We start from the raw sequence: 17,503 nt of genomic DNA, 5'->3' as shown, positions 1-17,503 counted from the left end.
TGTTTTCTTTGGAAACCACAGACTGATCTGTTAAAGAAAAATTACTCAGACGCTTGTAAAAAAGTTGGGATTTGTAGCCAAGGAGGAAGGGGGGTGGTGTCAGTGGATAAAAAATTACTAAGAGAGCAGGGAAATTCTTCCTAAACTGACCTAAACCATTCTTCCAGAAGGTGTAGGTCAGTGTGATCAGTTATTACCTGTGTGATGGTGAGGGATGAGGAAATTTCATCAGATATCAGTGGCTATCAGACATTTAGGATGGGAAATTCTTGCCAAACCCACTTAGCAGAATTCTTGCTCTTGAGGACAAGGCCCAAAGACTGGGTCTAATAAAATAAAAAATAAAATAAATAAAGAAAAAAAGCTTAGAGGGGCATGACTAAAGTTTAGTCAAGGAGAGGCTCTGTTAGATCTACTTTTGTACTCCTGATTGAGGGTGGCCCAATATACTTCCTCTGTCTTCCTTGACAGAACACGATCTGGAGTATTTTCTCTCTTGCCCCTGACCAAATGTACATAGACTGGAAAACTAACTTTATGCTTTGGAGTGCATGAATTTGAATTGAAATAAGATAATGTTTATTAGCTTCCGCTAACAAACACATTTTGTGTCTGATTCTATAAAAATATGTTCGTTTGGTTTTGTAGCCTTTGGGGGCATCTGAAATTGTTTGTTTGAATCTCTCTTCCCCACCCTCCCTCACCCGACCCCCACCCCACCCTCACCCCCGTGCCGTGCCCCGCGGCTTGCGGGATTTTAGTTTCCCCACCAGGGATTGAACCCGTGCCCTCAGCAGTGAAAGCCAGAGTCCTAACAACTGGACCTCCAGGGAATTCCCTGAAATAGTATTTTTAGCTTCTGGGAGCATGCCAATCTTCACCGAGTACGAAACTATATGTCTCCAAACACTTGGGTGATCAGCTGCAGAGAGCATTTGGCAAAAATAGGATCACGATACCTTTAAAGGTGGGGTGAAGCTCACCTGGATATATCTTTTCCCAACTCCCCTCCTGGCAAAGCTAGTCATTTCTAGCGAAGTCCAGTCTCCTCAGTGTGTGGATGTGTTGGGACTACATTACCCAGAATGCTCAGTATCGAGCGGCAGGAACGCTACCCAATGAACGCTTAGAGACAGGAGGCCGCATGATGTCAGGGCGGAACTTCTGGCTTCCTTTTCACAGCGGCCATGTTAGCTACTCTTGGTTTTGTTTGACCAGTGTGAGAGATTTGGGAATTGTGGGTCCATCTCGAGGTGACGGAATTGAGAAGGTCCGAGAGGAGGGGCTGTCTTCGCGGCATAGAGGCGGGTCTCAAGTTCGGCGACGCCGCCCGGGGGCCCCGTACCAGGCCCAGGAGAGGGTCCGCCGTCCCTGCGTCCCGCCTCTCCCGGCCCCGCTCCGCCCACAGAGTCGGATGGCGGCGGCGGTGCTGAGGAACCTGCCTCAGGTAAACGCTCGTCCTCCGGCCCTCACCGCCCTCACCGCCCTCACCGCGCCAGACTAAAGCCCCGAGTGCGGGGCGCTTGCTCACGTGCCCGCAGCCCAGGCCGCGGTGTCCGGGATGGTGGTGGGGCGTGGGCAAGGGTGACAGGCGGGGCGTGGGCAAGGGTGACAGGCGGAGGGACACCTGTTAAAAGGAGAACCGATCACTGAGGAACAGAGGTTGAATAGCTACCCTGAGTCCCAGTCTTCAGGGTCAGGCAGGGATATAGGGAGGTCTGAGCCCATCGAACCCCGCCATAGACTCATTCCTCAAGACTTGGCTTTTTCCATGTTTCCCACGGCTGCAGAGGCGCTTTTTGGAAACAACACAGCCAAGTGGAGGGTGCCCCATTCCCTCACTGTCTCTGACCTCCACCCACATGTTCTCTGGATTGTGGTTGCTTGCGACTCGTAAGTGCCGTGCCCCCAGTTTGGGGTCTGGAAGCCCTGGAGAAACCCTAAGGCCAGGGTTATGTGAAGGTGTTTCCGTTTATGGCAACCATTGTAAACAGGTGTGAAAAGTTATTCTAGAAACTGGTAGCACATGCTTGAGGTAAAACTTAACTGGGAATTTCCAGGAAAGGAAAAGTCCCCTTTCTTTCAGGTGTGAATAAAGATCAGGGGACAGTAATTAGGACTGGAATGACTGCTGAGAAGTTGGTGATTGATGGGAGGTTTCGATCAGAGGAGGGAGGTAGTATTACCAACGTCTTAACTGGCTACATTTGGCTGTTGCATGAAGTATAGACTGTGGGTTAGAGGAAGGAGTAAGGAAGATGGGTTTGGAGGCTACTGCCATAATCCAGGTGAGAGTCAGTGGACCAGAGTCATGGTTTAGGAGGTATGATTGGATTCTGGATATGTGTTTTTAAAAGTGACAACTATATTTTCTGATGTGAACCATGAGGGAGTAAAACAGGGCTCAGGGATATTCCTAGGGTTGGTTTTTTTGTTTGTTTGTTTGTTTTGTCTTTTTAGCAGGTGTGGGAATAGAAGCTCTATCAACAGAGATGAGGAAGTTGGTAGTAGGAGTAATATTCCCCAGAGATATCAGGAGCTTCTGAGATGTTTCCTAGAGCATTAAGTGGAGGCATTAAGTGAGCAGCTAAATACACAGGTCTGGAAGTCTGGGGTGTGGGACAGTGAGGTGGTGACCACCATAGGCATGGGCTGTGGGATCCAGTTTCAAGGATTATGCGTACTTGAAGAGGGAGTATGCTTGATGACCCCAGGGCCCTGGTATTGAGACTTTTGTGACCTTGGCCACACCAGTGGAATAGCCAGGCATGAGTGTGTGGATCCCTCTATGCCAGGTCCACAGCTTAGATACCTACTTGCCAACATACCTCTTGTTGATGGTTGGTTCCAGTGATCAATGGGACCATTTGAAGACAGTGGCACCAATGGTGCCAGGGCCTGGTTTCTCCTCTGAGTTGGAGAGCTTGGGAGGAGGGTGGGCATGGGGCATGGATTGTTGTCCCTGAGAAAGGGGCTGTTTGTGGTTTCATCTGTCTCCATCTTGCCAGGGCAGTGTGACCTTTGAGGATGTGGCCGTGTACTTCTCCTGGGAGGAATGGGATCTCCTTGATGATGCTCAGAGATGCCTGTACCACAACGTGATGCTGGAGAACTTGGCACTTATAACTTCCTTGGGTAAGGCTGTCAAACCTGCCTCTGTGCCTTGAACTAGTCTCTGCCCTTCCTTTTTTCCCCAGGAGCAGTCTGTCCTCACATCAGGACCACGGGCACTGCTTCCTTCCTTAGTTCCCTGGGTTGGTGCTGTGGTTCGTTGGGCTGAGGTTTGTGCACTTCCTTCTCCTTCCTTTAGCATGCCCAACATTATCTTCCCTGTTGACTTAACAGTTCTTTTTTTATTATTATTCTTTTTAAAAAATTCTTTATTTTCCATTATGGTTATCATAGGATATCAAATCCCTTGCTTCTTGTATCATCAAGGTGCCATGTATTTGATCAGTGAGGGAGTGGGATTGGGTTGGAGAGCCCACAGAGGTTCACAGTATGTATATGAATCAAGCAAGATGACTCAGAGGGAGCCTGGTCCTGCATAGTAGCACATAGAGGGCATGATGACAATGCCATATCAAATCATGCCAGAAACTTACTGTGTTTGACCAGAATTTTGATGCCAGTGGCCACACTTCATTTCTGTCTTCCTTCCCCTTTCTTGACACTTGGCCAATTCATCATCTCTATTGTCACTGCTACTCTTAATTTCCAACCTGAGGTTAACCTCACATCTCTGGACTCCTCTCTCACCCGTTTTTCTCACTACTCCAACTGCAGTGCTTTCTGCATTGGCCCCTATGTATTCTTTTTTTTTTTTTAACTTTAAAAAATTTATTTATTTATTTATTTTTGGCTGTGTCAGGTCTTCGTTGTGGCGCACGGGCTTCTCTCTAGTTGCGGCGGCACATGGGTTTCTCTCTAGTTGTGACGTGTGGGTTTTCTCTCTCTCATTGAGGCGCGCAAGCTCAGTAGTTGTGGCATGTGAGCTTCGTTGCTCTGTGGCATGTGGTATCTTAGTTCCCCAACCAGGAATAGAACCTGGGTCCCCTGCATTGAAAGGCAATTCTTTACCACTGGACCACCAGGGAAGTCCCCCTATGTATTGTTTCATGAGGTGTGCACACATTCTTAAACAGTCCTTAAAGACTAGCTGCCCTATTATAGTCGTATTTTCTTGGGTCTTGGCACAACCCTTTTATACAGTGTTCATGTGTCACCAGCAGACAAGTTCCTTTTCAAAGTTCTTTGTAGAAGAAGGAATTGCATACCCTGTCTCTTCTTTTTGTGTCCACCACAAGGTTGTGTCCTTCACCTCATGAGACCTCTCCCATTCTGTGATCTTTATAGCTCAGTAGTGCTAAGCAGCCCCATCCTCAACTGGAATCAACTCCTTGCTCCTGCAAACAATCCCATGGACAGGTTCCTAGGTTTGTTACACACACTTTTGTAGTAGCTGTCCCCTCTGACCAAAGTCAATGTGCACTTCACCAGCATTACTTGCTTTCAGGTTGTTGGCATGGAGCAGAGGATGAAGAGGCACCTCCTGAACAGAGCATTTCTGTAAATAGAATGTCACAGGTCAGTACTCCCAAGGCAGGTGTGTCCACCCAAAAGGCCCATTTTTGTGAGATATGCGGCCCGGACTTGGGAGACATTTTGCACTTGACTGAGCACCAGAGGCAGAAACTGTACGATATTGGGGCATGGGAGCAGCAGTTGTATTTCAGTGCAAAACTTCAGCACCAAAAGCAGAACATTGGCGAGAAATGCTTCAGAAGCAACATGGACAGAGCCTCATTTATGAAAGACTGCAAATTTTTTGTGTCAGGGAAGTCCCTTTCCCATGGGGAGTCCACATACACCAGGGAGAAGTCAAACAGGGGAACTGAGTGTGGAGCTGCCTTTCACAGGGAGAAAACTCATTATAACTCTGGAGAATGTACTGAAGACTTTAGTTGCAAACACATGCTTTTTCAGCACCAAAGAGTCCCCACTAGAGAAAAATGCTACATGTGCAGCGAATGTGGGAAATCTTTTAGCAAAAGCTACAGCCTCAATGACCATTGGAGAGTTCATACTGGGGAAAAGCCTTATGAGTGTGGGGAATGTGGGAAAACCTTTAGGCAAAGCTCTAGCCTCATTCAACACCGGAGAGTTCACACTGGAGCGAGGCCTCATGAGTGTGACGAATGTGGAAAATTATTTAGCAACAAATCCAACCTCATTAAACATCGGAGAATTCATACTGGGGAAAGGCCATATGAGTGTAGTGAATGTGGGAAATCCTTTAGTGAAAGCTCTGCACTCCTTCAACACCGGAGTGTTCACACTGGAGAAAGGCCTTATGAGTGCAGTGAGTGTGGGAAATTCTTTACCTACCACTCCAGTCTTATAAAACACCAGAGAGTTCACTCTGGATCAAGGCCCTATGAGTGCAGTGAATGCGGAAAATCCTTTACTCAGAACTCTAGCCTCATTGAACACCATAGAGTTCATAGTGGAGAAAGGCCTTATAAGTGCAGCGAATGTGGGAAATCTTTTAGCCAAAGCTCTGCACTTCTGCAACATCGGAGAGTTCACACTGGAGAAAGGCCTTATGAGTGCAGCGAATGTGGGAAATTCTTTACTTACAGCTCCAGTCTCTTGAAACACCAGAGAGTTCACACTGGATCAAGGCCTTATGAGTGTAGTGAATGTGGGAAATCCTTTACTCAAAACTCCAGCCTCATTAAACACAGGAGAATTCACACTGGAGAAAAGCCTTATGAGTGCAGCGAATGTGGGAAATCTTTTAGCCATAGCTCCAGCCTCATTAAACACCGAAGAGTTCACACTGGTTAAAGGCCTGATGAGTGCTGTGAATGTGGGAAATCCTTTACCCATAGGTCCAACTTCAGTGACCACTAGAGTGTTCATATTGGAGAAAGGCTTTATGTGCACTTGAATGTGGGAAATTCATCTCCAGACTCCTAAAACACCATAGTGTCACATTGGAGCAAAGCCTTATGAGTATGGCAGATGGGGAAAATCCTTTGGCCAAAGTCTAGCCTCAGTACACTCCAGAGAATTCACAGTGGAGAAAGGCCTTATAACTTATAAATTCAGTGAGTGTGAGAAAGCCTTCCGCTGAAGAACATACCTCATGGGATACCACAGATTTCAAATGGGAGAACTACCTTCAATGTGCACGTATATACGATTTCTTTGTTCAGTGCAACAACACAGGAGGAGATCCCTTATGAAGATGCCATTTGCCTGTATTGAACCAGATACATCCAAACATCCACTTAAATTCCAGGTATGTGGGAGCTGCATTGCACTTTTTAACCTGTCCAGGGCCCTTGCCAGATTTATGTCACCACCAGTTCTGTAGCAGAAGTCATTTCACCTCTAACCACCTGGCAGATGCCCATAGTGTGCAACATTCACCCAACCTAGGAAGGAAACCCCAGTGCTCTCCCACTTGCGGGATGATTCATGAGTAGCTTGAACACTTAGTCTTTCCCAGTTTTTTTTCCTCCCTTATGAGTTAAATCATGGACCTTACCCAGTTTTGGCCTAGAGGACTCCGTTGGTGATTTGAAAAGATGGACTACATTTTTCATAATATTATTGATCTCATGAGACTCTAGTGATGGGATTTTCCAGCCTCCAAGTCACTAGCCTGGGGAACAGTCTGCCTCCCATTGCTCTTGTTTGTATAATAATAAAGGTCTTATTGTTTAAGACACCATTAATCTTAGGGGTTCTGTTCACTGTATGGGGTGGTTTGTTGTAAACTGGGTTTGTTGGCTTGAGATGAACTGCTCTGGTCAGGATCCCAAACTGTGTGCCTCGGCAGGGACAGTATGATGACAGAATATGCCTCTCCAGTTTTGGCCTAGGTTGCATTGCTGCTCAAAACCTCCAAGGAAAGACTGCAGGGCTTTGTGGTGTTAATTTTTAGATGGCATGCCATGATGTTTTGTAGGTTCAGAGTTCAAACTGAGGAGGGGGCTGTTTCTGGTTGCTGTGACAACCTTTAGTGCTTTTGGGAGCAACATAAACTTATTCTCTTGTTCACAGGCGATATTTCATCGTGCTCAGCACTGTTGAGGGAAATCTGTTCCCCAGGTCCTGCAGCAGAGCTATGTGCCCTGATGTCCTGAATTCTGTAGGGTAACATCAATGATTTTAAGATTAAAGGGGCCAGGGAAGTGATAATTGTTACAGAAACACTGGATTAATAGAGAGTGGAGGAGACTACAACATAATGGTTAGAATGTGCCTCTTTTAAAAGGTCACTCACGACGTTTAGTCACTATGGTTGTGAAGGATGAGCAGGTACAGAAATTCTCAGGACGTCCAGAACTGTATATCCTGTGTAGCTGAAGGCCTTATCAAAACGTTTTGTGGGGCTTCCCTGGTGGCGCAGTGGTTGGGAGTCTGCCTGCTGATGCAGGGGACGCAGGTTTGTGTCCCGGTCCAGGAGGATCCCACATGCTGCGGAGTGGCTGGGCCTGTGAGCCATGGCTGCTGGGCCTGTGCGTCCAGAGCCTGTGCTTCGCAACAGGAGAGGCCACAGCAGTGAGAGGCCCGCATACCAAAAAAAAAAAACAAAAAACAAAAAACAAAAACGTTTTGTGGATTCCTGTGGCTTCTCTGGGCTGTTCATCTAAGGCCATTGCTGTGCAAACAGGAAAACAAGGATAGAGAGAAGAGAGATTCTTAGTCTAGTGATATGGTATTTTTGACCCATCCAGTATCCCTGTTGAATGAAGTGGAAATAGTCTTTGTTTCCACTTCAAAAATTTCTCACTTATTTTTGCTGCCCCTGAGGCAAGTGCTGAACCTGCCCATTGAGTCAGTATGGTTGCCAAAACTGCTTTTCTAGAGTAGGAAATCCAGAATTTTAAGTTGAATCATATTTTTAAAGTTTTAATAAGTATAAATTATATGCAGTAAATATCTATATTTAAACTATAAAATTTGATAAATTTTGATATCTATATAAATCCATGAAACCATCAATCATTATAATAAACGTTTCTGTCACCTCCATACTTACCTTTAATAATCCTTTAATAACCTCTTTGTCCTCCAAGCAGCCATTGATTTGCTTTTCGTTATAACAAATTAGTTTGCATTTTCTAGAATTTTATATGATTGAAATCATAAAGTCTTTTCTTTTTTTTCCTTGGGTGCCCTCATGTGGCATATTTATTTTGCAGTTCATGGTGCTTACATGAGTAGTTCATCCTTTTTATGTTATTGAAAAGTGTGTTGTATTGCTATAGCACTATTTATTTATTTATTCATCTGTTTATGGATGTTCTAATTGTTTCCAGTTTTGGCTATTGCAAATAAAAGTGGTACAGAAATTGGATACAGTTCTTCATATTGACATATTTCCTTTCTCTTGTGTTAACACATCAAAATGCAATACCTGAATCATAGTGTAGGTAATATATAACTTTTAAAATTTATTTTATTTATTTTCTTTGGCTTCATTTGGCCTTCATTGCTGCGTGGGCTTTCTCTAGTTGCAGCGAGTAGGGGCTACTCTTCCTTGCGGTGAGCGGACTTCTCATTGCGGTGGCTTCCCTTTGTTGCAGAGCACAGGCTCTAGGGCACGTGGGCTTCAGTAGCTGCAGCACATGGGCTCAGTAGTTGTGGCTCACTGGCTTTAGAGCGCAGGCCCAGTAGTTGTGGCACATGAGCTTAGTTGCTCTGAGGCATGTGGGATCTTCCCGGACCAGAGTTCAAACCTGTGTCCCCTGTATTGGCAGGTGGATTCTTAACAACTGTACCACCAGGGAAGGCCCTATAAAACTTTTTAAGAAACACCAAATTGTCCTCTAAAATGATTGTTTCCTTTTGTATGCCTATTAGCAGTGTATGAGAGTTCCAGTTCTCCCATATTCTTGCTAAAGTGGATATGGTTAGCTTTTAAAATTTTGACTTTTTTAGTAAATATATAGCATTATGTCACTGTGGTTTTAGTTGCATTTCCCTGATATTTCATGATGTTGAGCATAGCTTGTGTACAGGAAATATGGAAGAAGAGTGAGTATGTTAAACATTTTGAAAGACTCAATAAACCAAATTTAGATTGTGGCAAATTCTAATGAACAAATGGCTTAGCAGCTTCATCAAGTGAATAATATGAATTTAAAAATGGTAAATGGTACATAGAGGTTAAAAAACATGTAAGACACACCTAATTATTGCCTAAGATAAATTTTGTATCCAGATTGCAATCAATCTGCATCTGCAATAATACAGTTGACAAAATTCAGCACTTACAACAGTTTATCATAATTTGAAGTATTTTGATTTTTTGCAACAAAGTTATTGGAGTTATATAAGGCCCTTTACATTTTAGAAACACATCCTGAAGGGGTTATATGTGAACTGACATGATGTCTGTGATTATAAATAAACCACTAAGTGCATTGGGATATAGAGAATAAGAACAACCATGAAATAATAATGACAGAATCATTACTTCTTACTAGTCTTTTCCATTTTGGGATATATTTGAAAATAGCCATTACAAAGGGTAGAGTATGTGCAGGTAGGGTAATTTCATATGGTGAGAAGGATAAATTTAAAAGGCCAGGAGGAAACTTTTAGTTTTGATACTCTAAGTGGATATTTGAAATATGAGCAGTTTAAGTCAATCATGTCTGAACTAAACTGTTTAAAAAACAAATCTTCAAAACTTGTCACTCCCTAATCTTTTTGTTTTCATTTTCATAGATACTTTTGTATGTGTGTCTGTGTGGCCATATTCCATTTTATTTGATCTGATATAGAAAATCCTACATAGGTTTTTGTTTTGTTTTGTTTTGGTTTTTTTGCGGTACGTGGGCCTCTAACTGTTGTGGCCTCTCCCGTTGCGGAGCACAGGCTCCAGACGAGCAGGCTCAGTGGCCATGGCTCACGGGCCCAGCCGCTCCGCGGCATGTGGGATCTTTCTGGACTGGGGCACGACCCCGTGTCCCCTGCATCAGCAGGCAGACTCTCAACCACTGCACCACCAGGGAAGCCCCTACATAGGTTTTTAGGGTATTTGTAACTTTAAAATAGAAAGAAACAATTAGCATTATCCATAGAAATTTAGAACAGGAAAAAACCTTAGATGTCATGAGACCCATTTTTCTTCTTTCGCAGATAAGTAAATTAGGGCCCAGGAAGTGGAAGTGAGTGACTTGCACAGCTAGTTAGTAGCAGGATTGGAAGTAAACCCAGGTTTAGTAACACTTTGGTCCAATGTTTTGTTTTGTTTCATATTTACATTTTTAATTTTTTTACTTAAAGACTTTATTTTTTAAGAGCAGTTTTAAGTTCATAACAAAATTAAGAGGAAGGTGCCCTGCCCCTACACATTCATCACCTCCTTCATTATCACTATCCCCTACCAGAGTGGTACTTTTTTTATAATCTTATAATCGATGAACCTACATTGATACATTTTTGTCACCCAGAGTCTATATAGTTCATATTAGGATTTACTGCTGGTGGTGTATGTTCTGAGTTTGAACAAATTTATAATGATATGTTGCATCACTATAGTGTCACACAGAGTAGATTCATTGCCCTAAAATTCCTCTATTCTGTGTATTGATCCCTGCTTTGTCCCCACATTACCTGGGAACCACTGATCTTTTTTTACTATCTCCATAGTTTTGCCTTTTCCAGAATGCCATGTAGTTGGAATCATACGGTATATAGCTTTTTCAGATTGGCTGTTTTCACTTAGTAACATTCACTTAAGGTTCCTCTATGTCTTCTTATGGCCTGATAGTACATTTCTTTTTTAAAACTGAATGATATTCCATTGTCTGGATATGCCACCATTTATACATTCACCTACTGAAGGAGACATCTTGGTTGTTTCCAAGTTTTGGCAATATGAATAAAGCTACTATAAACAATTATGTACAGGTTTTTGTGTGAACATAAGTTTTTGACTCCTTTGGGTACATACCAAGGAGCACAATTGCTGATAAGAGTATGTTTGTTTTCTAGGAAACTGCCAATGTCTCTTCCAAAGTGTCTGCACTATTCTCACCAGCAATGAATGAGAGTTTCTGTTGTTACACATCCTCACCAGCATTTGGTGTTTTCAGTGTTCTAGATTTTGGATTCTAATAGATGTGTAGTGGTAGTTCATTGTTGAGGATTTTTGCATCAATGTTCATGAGCAATATTGGTCTGAAATTTTCTTGTAATGTCTTTTGTTTTGGTATTAGGGTAATGCTAGTCTCTGAAAATGAGTTAGGAATTATTCCCTCTGCTTCTAGCCTCTGAAACAGGTAGTAGAGAATTGGTATAATTTCTTCCTTAAATGTTCACTAGAATACACCAGTGAACCCATTTCAGTATGGTGTACTCTGGGGAGGTTGTTAATTACTGATTCAATTTCTTCTGTTGCTTTATTTTTATCTTTTTCTTTTTCTGTTATTCCTGTTACTCATAATTTATAGCTTTTGTAGTTGTCTAACAGTTCTTGAGTATTCTGTTTTGTTTTTCAATCCTCACCCCTCCCCGTTTTGGGGGTTTCTATTGAGATATCCTCAGGTCAGATTCTTTTCTTAGCTGCGTCCAGTCTACGAATTAATCTCATCAAAAGCATTCCTCATTTTTGCTACAGAATTTTTGCTCACTAGCATTTCTCTTTGGTTCTGTTTTAGAATTTCCATCTCAGTTTACATTGCATGTCTGTTCTTGCATGCTGTCTACTTTATCCAATAGAGCACTAAGCATATTAATCATAATTGTTTTGAATTCCTGGTCTCATAAGTCCACATCTCTGACTTGTCTGAGTTTGATTCTGATACTTGCTCTGTCTCTTCAAACTTTCTTTTTCTTTTTTCTCTTCAAACTTTTAAAAACATTTTTATTATGCCTTAAAGTTTTTTCTTGATAGCTAAGTATGATGTGCTCAGTAAAAGGAACTGCTGTAAATAGGTCTTTTAAGTGATTTTAAGGTGTGGGGAGAGGGGAAGTGTTCTATAGTCCTATGATTAGGACTCAATATTTCTTTTTCTTTTTGCATTATAACTTCCTCTTTAACCTATTAGGTCTTTAGAAATGTTTCCTTAAAAATTTCCAAACTTTGGACGTTTTGTTTGTGGTTTTAAGTTTTCTGTAAAAAAAATATTTTAACTTGACACATAATGTAGGTCCCAGTGTTTTAGTGAGGTTCTCCTACTAGACTGTGAACTTCACATGTGCCTTTTCAGTCTCTCCTCTAACTTAGGTGGAAACAGGATGGCTAGAGTGGGCTCGAGTTGGGTATTTTCCTTCCCCCCAGGCATTTAGGCTCTGATAAAACCTAAGGCTCTGCTTTAAAATTTTCTCCTGGAACAGACTTTGCATAAAGAACAAAATGCTTTGGCATATTTGAAAATGGTTCCTTTTCCTTTCTCCCTGCTGAGAGCATGACAGGATTTTTCTCGGATATTCACTGCGAGAAACAGGTAGAACTCTAGGAGATAAAACTCAACAGAAGTGTGGGTTTTCTTCCCCATGACTGGGCTCCCCTGGAGTTCTTCTCTCTCAGATTTGTCCCCACTGAGAGGAATTTGTCAATTACAGTTCAGGTTTCCCTGTCCTGGCATTGGTTACCACAGTGATTTCAGCTTGTGGGTTTCTGCTTCAGTAACTTGTGATTCTCTGTGTTACCCTTTCAATCTCTCCAATTTGGGGACAGTGGTTTGCCCTGTGACCACACTTCATTTAGGAATCTAAGAAGAGTTGTTTATTTTTTCAGTCTGTTTAGGCTTTTGCTTGTTAGGATGGAGTGGCAAATGCCAGATTTTTATATCCTTGACCGGAAACCAGAGGTACCTTCCTGCCCTTTTTATTTCATCCTTCTGAACGGATTAAATTTCTGATACACTGGCACTGCTATGATCTGAATGTTTGTGTTCCCTTCAAATTCATATGTTGAAATCCTAAGCCACATAGGTGATGGTATTGGGAGGCTGGGCTTTTTGGAGGTGCTTAAATCATGAGAGTGGACCCCTCATGAATGGATTAGTGGCTCATAATAGAGGCCCCAGAGAGATCCCTAACCCCTTACACCTTGTGAGGACAGAGCAAAAAATCAGCAACATTGAAGGGGACCCTCACCTGACCATGCTAAGCACCTTGATCTCTGACTTCCAGTCTCCAGTACTGTGAGAAATAATTATCTATTGTTTATAAAACATCCAGGCAGTGATATTTTGTTATAACAGCCAGAACAAACTAAGACACATTCTATCTTTTGTTACAGCTATTTTCAAATATATACAGAAATGGGAAAAACTATATCATGACACCAAATGAAGGCTTCCTCAATCTTCCACCATTATTTATCATTTAATGGCCATTCTTGTTTTGTCCATCTTCACATACACTAGTGGATTATTTAATTTATGATCTCAGACATTACATCATGTAATGCATAACTTCTTGAGAATGCATTTTTTTTTTAATTTATTTATTTATTTTTGGCTGTGTTGGGTCTTCGTTTCTTTTCGCGGGCTTTCTCTAGTTGTGGCGAGCGGGGGCCACTCTTCATCGCGGTGCGCAGGCCTCTCACTATCGCGGCCTCTCTTGTTGTGGAGCACAAGCTCCAGACGCGCAGGCTCAGTAGTTGTGGCTCACGGGCCCAGTTGCTCCGCGGCATGTGGGATCTTCCCAGACCAGGGCTCGAACCCGTGTCCTCTGCATCGGCAGGCAGATGCTCAACCACTGCGCCACCAGGGAAGCCCGAGAATGCATTTTTTTAATGTGAGGGCTATTTCATAACCCCAATAGCTACCACACAAAAAATATTTTAAAATATGATAAATATGTTATCACTGCTCAATTATCTCAAAAGTTTTGTGTTTCCTAAGTCAGATTAATCACAGTTAGGATCCAAAATGTATTATGGCTTTCAGAAGCTGTCTCATAAGTCTCTTCACCTATAAGTTCCATCTACCTTTTTTATTCTTATTATTTATTGATGTTGCTGAGTTATTTGTCATTTTCTAGGTGTGGTTTGTTGAATCTCTGATACTGTTTAATGATCACCCTTTCCTCGTATTTCCTGTACACAAGATATTGATGAGATCAGTGATTGAGATTTCATCCCAGTAGTTAGATTGTGATGGTGACTGTTGGGGAAATAAAAACAAAATCTCCCAACCCACAGATCCTGTCCAAAAAGGTGGTAGAGACAGAAAACACGTTCATTGTTTGCAGTGTGTGTTTTCTAACCTCACCAAGCAATCAATTCTGACATTATCTCCCTGGAGGTAGCATGAGATCCCACAGGTGAAGGACTCAGTCCGACAAGTCTTCCTCCACTTCAGATGTCTTTCAAAAGTCCAGGTTGTTACCTCTGCTTCTGAGCGACTGGCTATAAATCAGAAGTTCCCATGACCCCCTCCTGGAGTTTGATTATTTTGCTAGAGCAGCTCACAGAACTCAGGGAAACATGTACTTAAATTTAATAGGCAGATGAAGAATTATATAGGACGAGTTCTGGAAGGGTCTGGAGCATAAGAGTGTCTGTCCTCATGGAACTGAAGTCTGTCACCCTCCCAGTACGTTTAGAGACTTGGAAGCTCCTTAAATCTTGTTCAAGAGTTTGTATAGAGCTTTAAACTCCAGCTCTCTCCTCACACCCCCTTCCTGGAGGTCAGTGGGTGGGGCTATTTAGGACCCCCAACCTAAATCACCTCTTGAAGCATAAATTCAGTTGTGCTCAAAAGGGACCACTTGGGACTTCCCTGGTGGTCCAGTAGTTAAGAATCCGCCTTCTGGGCTTCTCTGGTGGTGCAGTGGTTACGAATCCGCCTGCCAATGCAAGGGACACAGGTTCGAGCACTGGTCCAGGAAGATCCCACATGCCGCGGAGCAACTAAGCCTGTGCACCACAACTACTGAGCCTGCGTGCGTACAGCCCTTGCTCTGCAGCAAGAGAAGGCACTGCAATGAGAAGCCCATGCACAGCAATGAAGAGTAGCCCCCACTCGCCGCATCTAGAGAAAGCCTGCATGCAGCAAAAAAGACCCAATGCAGCCAAAAATAAATAAATTAAAAAAAAAAAAAAGAATCTGCCTTCCAATGCAGGGGACACGGGTTCAATTCCTGGTCAGGGAACTAAGATTCCCACATGCTGTGGGGCAACTAAGCCCACATGCCGCAACTACTTGAGCATGCAAGCCACACCTAGAGAGCCCACGTGCTGCAACTACAACAACAGAAGGGGCCTGTTATGAGTGACAAAATATATTCCTGTCACTCAGGAAGTTCCAAGGGTTTTAGAAGCTCTGCCAGGATCTGGGGACAAAGGGCAATTAAATTTCTCATTATACCACATTATTGGGTTAGTATTAAAGCAGGATGTGATGTGCATCCAAAGCCATCTGCTAAGAAATTGCAAAGACAGAAAAATAACCAAAAAAGCCTCACTCCCTTATATAGACAAACACATAGAACCCATTATTTACATGTTTTCAAGATAACTATAACTAGTCTTCAAGTAACAGGACTTGACAACATTGTGAAAGATGAAATAAAATGGAGTCGCTTATGTCAAGGGGTTTTTAAATGGAGCTGAGAGGCCATTAAAGAAGTGGGTCTTACGCACGTCCTCACCAGGTGAACTGGAATGGGCCAAACCACAAGTGTTTCAAGAACTCTGCAAAAGTACCTTGCTCCAGTAACAGTTTTGCTTAGTGACACCTTTAGCAACCAAACATGCTTAGCCAAGACTAGCTTTCTGCCGCCAGCAGCAATCAAAATACTTTGAATTATGTAGACATTCTGCTTTTTGTCTTTAAAAACCCGACTTTCACTCCCTAGTAGGACACTATTTGGGTTGCTACCCGAATCTGTGTATCCTGAGTTGCAATTCTTTGACCCAAATAAACGCTTCTGCTTGATTTTGCCTCAGTATTTTCTGGTTGACAGCATCATTTGTCACAGATAGTTTATCCTAACTATACCTGGTAATTGGGGTGACCATCTGTGTTAGCAAATTGGCTTTATCTAGAGGAAAGACAAACTACTTTGGGAAGTTTTTTCAAATTGGAACAAGGAACCCACCGAGGTTAGGCTCCTACCCTCCCTCGGGTACCGGGAGATAGGTGAGCTAGCTCCCTTGCTGTTTGCATTTCAAGAAGCTGGGTCTAAAGATGTTTCCATTTTAAAGAAATGGCTCCTAGGTTCTTAAGAAAGACTATTCTGGGTCATGAATCTGAAAAACAAAAAAGCCCAACTGACAAAAGTCCTATCTAGTATTCAAGTGGATGCATTTTAAAGAGATAAGGAAGTGCTTAGAAGTTCTCTAAGCTAAATGCTCTGACAGAAGACAAGGGAGAATCTCCCCATTTTCAACAGGAAGAATTAAGCCTCATATTTAATTTGTATTTCACACATGGGGAAACAGTGTAATTGACATTACAGTGTAATAGTTGTGGATTGAAACACAGTGTAATAGACATGGATCTGCCTAACAAAATACCCTTCGCTAAAAATTCAGGGAGGCAGTCAGAGTCCAAATGGCATTTGGAATCCTCTTCATACGAAGTATAGAGAGAGGGCCATTGGTTAATCAGATTTTTATCTCTTTTTTGTCTTGAAAATTAAAAGTATTACAGTGCCCACTTAGGGAACTATGGCTTTATAAGCTTAAAACTTCCTCACTAGGGAATCCGCCTAAACACTGTCCCTCTTTGTCCTGTTTGTAGCCCTCTCTTCCATTCTTTTGCTTCCCTCTACAGTATTCTTAGTTGGCTGAAATACCTCAGTGTCCCTTGAGTTTGCAACTTCCTTGTGAAGGAGACACATTCCTGGATAATGGATGTTCAGCCTGGTTGTGTTCAAATTTCTGACATTGTCAGACTTCTCAGATTCCAGATGGGAAAAGAAAAGTCTGTTAAATCATTCATTTTTCTCCTGTGCATACACAGTTCCATGGATTAGTCACTCCATCTTTTGATTGAGCCAAGAGTTGCAAAACATGGTTTGAAAAAAGTCTGCTAGACCTGAATGAAATAGATTTGGAGATTAACAAAACTCATTTAAAAAGGAAACAATGGGACTTCCCTCGTGGCACAGTGGTTAAGAATCTGCCTGCCAATGCAGGAGACATGGGTTCGAGCCCTGGTCCGGGAAGATACCACATGCCATGGAGCAACTAAGCCCATGTGACACAACTACTGAGCCTGCGCTCTAGAGCCCACGAACCACAACTACTGAGCCCACCACAACTACTGAAGTCTGTGCGCCTAAAGCCCGTGCTCTGCAACAAGAGAAGCCACCACAATGAGAAGCCCGCACACCACAAGGAAGAGTAGCCCCTGCTCACTGCAACTAGAGGAACCCTGTGCACAACGAAGACCCAACGCAGCCAAAAAAATGATAAATAAATAAATGTAAAAAACAAAACTTGTGAAAAGTTCTTATTGATAATATCTTGAAAAAAAATTGTCCTAACATAGGATGAAAGAAAGATAACCATTAA

The 17,503-nt window shown here is 42.7% G+C and overlaps 2 protein-coding genes across 5 annotated transcripts in view; both read left to right on the top strand.

The window, feature by feature from the left end:
- The window catches only part of LOC113615274 (zinc finger protein 551-like), a 41,297-nt gene extending 34,560 nt beyond the window's left edge, over positions 1–6,737 (top strand). Inside the window, 1 exon segment of the mRNA XM_027097505.1 lies at positions 5,181–6,737. Coding sequence (XP_026953306.1) covers positions 5,181–5,916 — 736 coding nt within the window. The 3' untranslated portion in view covers positions 5,917–6,737.
- LOC113615270 (zinc finger protein 701-like) lies at positions 798–17,149 on the top strand. Of its 4 annotated transcripts, XR_003430944.1 has the most exons (5): positions 805–1,447; positions 3,009–3,135; positions 4,517–4,587; positions 6,222–6,307; positions 7,075–7,294. XR_003430944.1 is itself a non-coding variant. In XM_027097501.1 (4 exons), the coding sequence occupies exons 1-4, from the start codon at positions 1,061–1,063 to the stop codon at positions 16,980–16,982; spliced, it is 618 nt and encodes a 205-aa protein (XP_026953302.1). In that variant the 5' UTR covers positions 801–1,060; the 3' UTR covers positions 16,983–17,149. The 4 variants fall into 4 exon arrangements, 3 of the variants coding, with proteins under 3 accessions (XP_026953304.1, XP_026953302.1, XP_026953303.1); XM_027097501.1 differs by lacking the exons at positions 6,222–6,307; positions 7,075–7,294 and adding an exon at positions 16,950–17,149 and having other exon boundaries at positions 801–1,447; XM_027097502.1 differs by lacking the exon at positions 7,075–7,294 and having other exon boundaries at positions 806–1,447; positions 6,222–6,737.
- Positions 17,150–17,503: the final 354 nt, after the last annotated feature.

Source organism: Aethalodelphis obliquidens, unplaced genomic scaffold (genome assembly GCF_003676395.1).
Source record: "Aethalodelphis obliquidens isolate GAN/ISIS:26980383/991018 unplaced genomic scaffold, ASM367639v1 scaffold113, whole genome shotgun sequence".
In the NCBI taxonomy this organism is placed as follows: Eukaryota; Metazoa; Chordata; class Mammalia; order Artiodactyla; family Delphinidae; genus Aethalodelphis; species Aethalodelphis obliquidens.
Note: the sequence above shows the minus strand (reverse complement) of the source record. Positions and strands in the feature narration are given on the sequence as shown.

Excerpts from the sequence above, each read along its gene's own strand:
- LOC113615270 (XM_027097501.1), top strand. The coding sequence starts at position 1,061 with ATGTGTTGGGACTACATTACCCAGAATGCTCAGTATCGAGCGGCAGGA. Across the intron at positions 3,136-4,516 it reads GGCACTTATAACTTCCTTGG|GTTGTTGGCATGGAGCAGAG; the intron begins GTAAGGCTGTCA and ends ACTTGCTTTCAG. Across the intron at positions 4,588-16,949 it reads CTGTAAATAGAATGTCACAG|TTCCATGGATTAGTCACTCC; the intron begins GTCAGTACTCCC and ends GTGCATACACAG.